At 37.7% G+C, this 3,681-nt stretch overlaps 1 protein-coding gene across 1 annotated transcript in view; it reads right to left on the reverse strand.

Annotated features, from left to right (window-relative positions):
* The window catches only part of itprid2 (ITPR interacting domain containing 2), a gene marked incomplete at its 3' end in the record, with an annotated part of 62,581 nt that overhangs the window by 22,529 nt on the left and 36,371 nt on the right, over positions 1-3,681 (reverse strand). Inside the window, 1 exon segment of the mRNA XM_014032895.1 lies at positions 510-570. Within this exon segment, the coding sequence (XP_013888349.1) occupies positions 510-570 (61 nt within the window).

Here is a 3,681-nt window from a genome sequence, read left to right on the forward strand (position 1 = left end):
GTATAATACTACCCCCCAAATTTATGGATGATTTTATGGATTAAATTTTACGTATTATACTTGAATAAATACGGTAGTCTTGTATCTCTTTAGACAAACAGAACGTTTAGCTTTGTGGTGATCCATGTTTGTGCAGCACCCAGACTGGTAAACTGTAAAAGAATAAGTGTGTGAGCTGAACTAGTTAGCCTGAACATTTAGGCAGACTGAAAGTGAAAAACAAAAAGAGGCCAGGGTGTTTCGGGAGTAGGTCTCTCTCTCTGTGTGTGTGTGTGTGTGCATATATCTCAGGGACAAACAGAGCTTTGTTTCAGCTGGCTGTGGTGTTCAGGCAGTTGGCAGAACAGTTAAAATCACTAAAGGATCCAACAAAACTCCACAGTAACACTGAGAACTGACAGATGCACAGTGAATACAAACCTCAGACAGGCTAACAGAGCAGTTTGTCTGCTGAGGGCTCACACATTGAACACACAAAGAGTAGATGCTGATAATATGAAGGGACATACTTGTAAGAGCGTAGTTGGGGTTTTCCAGCTCCATGCGCTGCAGCTGAGCAGCGAGGTAAACCTATAAGAGAATCACAGGACATCATGTCAGTGTCAAACATTAATGGACTGTACTTATATAATTCCCTTCTATCCAGCAAGATACTCAAAGGTCTTTACAACACAGTCTGTGCCCTCATTGACCTCTTCACACTCACATTCATTCAGTACCAGGGTTCCTGCAGTTTAAAACAAGTTCAGTTTAAGACTTTTTAATGCCAACTGAAATTAAATTTAAGACTAATTTCATAATAAACACAAAAATGACAAAAATAATAAATAAAACTGTTGCAGAAAGTCATGAATCAAAGTATTTTTGGTTGAAGTATTCAAATATTGATAACAGACCAATTGTTTTTATCCAACTCTAATYGCTTTTTCATCAAATATAGCAAGAACATTCTCAGCAGTCAGTTTAATGACCCAAAATTTGGAGTTTTATGAAACCTTAAGTAAATGTGGCATCAAATTTTGTAATAAGTTACTGCATTTAAGAAATGACAACATTATTAACATTTTACAAAACAAAATTCACATTGCTCAGATGGACAGTTGTTGAGATATTTGCACCTAAGTAACAGGAAATGATGTCAAAGGTCAGCATGTAAATATGAAAAAAATATTACTAATTATTTTAATATTTGAGATGAATTACAATCCTATTTACAATGTGTTCACATTTTTAAGGCTTCTGAAAGATTGATTTAAGACATTTTAAGGCTAATTAAGGCCTTATTTTTGGATTGATGAATTCAATGCCTTTTAAGACTTTATGGATCTGCAGGAACCCTGAGTACTCTTATAGAGCTTTACAATACTAATTTACTGTAGATAATTCATTCTATAGAAACTAATAAGTGCTTTTAAATCACATTCACACATTGATGGAACACACATCAGAGCCAATGAAGGGTTCAGTGCATTGTTCAGGGACATTTCCATGTATGTGACTGAAAAATGACCGTGTTAAAATCCCATTTTAATTCAAATTTTAAGCAAATGTTTACAATTTTGCAAAAAGGAAAAAACGCAGAAATGCGAATCAGACGTGTTTCCATCAACTGGCTTGAAGTGAATCAATTATGTCAGACACATGTGTGTAGTAAACAGGAAGTCACAAACTGGCAGKGTCCACACATCTCAGGACAATGGAGAGAAGTTATCAGGAAAGTGTTGCTGCTGTCAGAAAGTTGTAATTATTCTGTCATCAACTAGTTCTGGTGATGTTACTGCTGTCTGGAGACGTAGAGAAAGAAATGCAATTCTCTTCACGTTACAGGAATAACTGAGAAGATGCCGACAGCGGGAGGAGGGTCCTGCTGCCAGTCAGCTGATCAACATGTGAGGTAAATGTTTGCTACGTCAGAACTTCAACCTCCATCTCAAGTGAGCGTATGAACGTTTTTGCAAATTAGAGGAAGTTTTTTCAAATCATGCTGTTTCCATTCACCATTTCTAATGCAATACTTAAAAATGCGCAGAAAAAATATTGACGGAAACAAGGCTATTGGTGGAATCGACCCCCCAACTCTCTTATTAAACTTGTTTCCATCCAGTTGTAGAGTGAATTTTTATCGAACTTTTCAAAATTCGCAAAAAATTAAATAAACAAAAATTCTAACCTAGATTGTTTCCATCTAGTTTCCTTCTCGACTGTTTGATGTGAATAAACGAGGCTACACAACGCGTGATTACATCAGACGAGGCTACGCAATGCGTGATTACATCAGATGAGGCTTCACAAAGTGTGATTATGTCAGATGAGACTACGCAATGCGTGATTACATCAGATGAGGCTACGCAACGCGCGATTACATCAGACGAGGCTGCGCAACGCGTGATTACGTCGGACGAGGCTGCGCAATGCGTGATTACGTCAGACGAGGCTACGCAACACGTGATTACGTCGGACGAGGCTAAGCAACGCGTGATTACGTCAGAAGAGGCTACGCAATGCGTCATTACGTCAGACGAGACTACGCAACGCGTCATTACATCAGATGTCGGCGACAAGCTTTGCGGTAGTAAACAGGAAGTGAAACTTTCTAACTAGCAGAGGCTAATCATCTCGGGACAATGGAGCGATTTTTTCGTGAATGCCTTGCTATTGGGCAAGTTGTAATTATTATATCTATTCAGCTAGTACAGGCTATGTTTAACGCTGCCAGGAGACGTAGGGAAATAAACACAATGTTAAACTATGCTGTTGTTGTTGTTTCAGCCATGTTTTTGTGCGTTTATGATAAAATCCGGGATGAGGCAGGAAAGCGGAAACAGCTGAACGTGAGGTAAATATGCGCTACATCAGAATTTATTCGGCAAACATGTTTCCATCTTCCATTTTGCGCATTAACTACTTTGCGAATCATCCAAAAACCACCTCAAAAACCGAGCATAAAAACTTTTTAGTGAATTGAAGATTTTTTGTTCGAATTTTGCTGTTTCCATCTGACTTTTTTTCGCATTTTTAATACGACACTTCTAAATGTGCATCAAAAAGCCTTGATGGAAACACGGTTAGTGAAAGATGACTGCTATACCCACTCAGCCATAGTTGTATTAGAGTTTTTAATAAGAATACATGTATGACCAAATTTTATTGGGATGAAAATGCACTCCATCTTGAACTTGATTAAAACCAGAACATTTTTTAAAACCAGTATGTTAAAGACCCTGCAAACATACACAGTTTTGCATGAATAACATGTTAAACAAGCTGACCAAAAACTAGTCAGGCTGAAGAACATTTTAAATGCATAAATATTTCAGTGAACGTCTTGCAGGTACACAAGTACTAAAGTGTAAAATCAAATAAAACAAATGTTCCGTCTTGGTCTTATTATTAGTCAGAATAGCCTACATGCCACGGTCATTAATGACGTATTTCTGGTAAAATTCTTGCCACGCTCCTCCCTTCCACTTCCTGGTTACTGTCTTTGTTTTTAGCGTTACCTCCTAGTACTAGTCCGTGAAAAAGTCACAAAAGTTAAAGCATCTGTGATCTACTGGTATAAAACGTGAGTTCTGTTGTGTGTCGTTGTGTCCACTAACCAGCAGGTATGATAGAGTAGTTTGTAGGTGTGTAAGAAAATATTGATACACTGAAATATCGCAATATTTCATTTCCCGATAC

This window comes from Austrofundulus limnaeus, unplaced genomic scaffold (assembly GCF_001266775.1).
Source record: "Austrofundulus limnaeus strain Quisiro unplaced genomic scaffold, Austrofundulus_limnaeus-1.0 Scaffold1569, whole genome shotgun sequence".
NCBI lineage: Eukaryota > Metazoa > Chordata > Actinopteri > Cyprinodontiformes > Rivulidae > Austrofundulus > Austrofundulus limnaeus.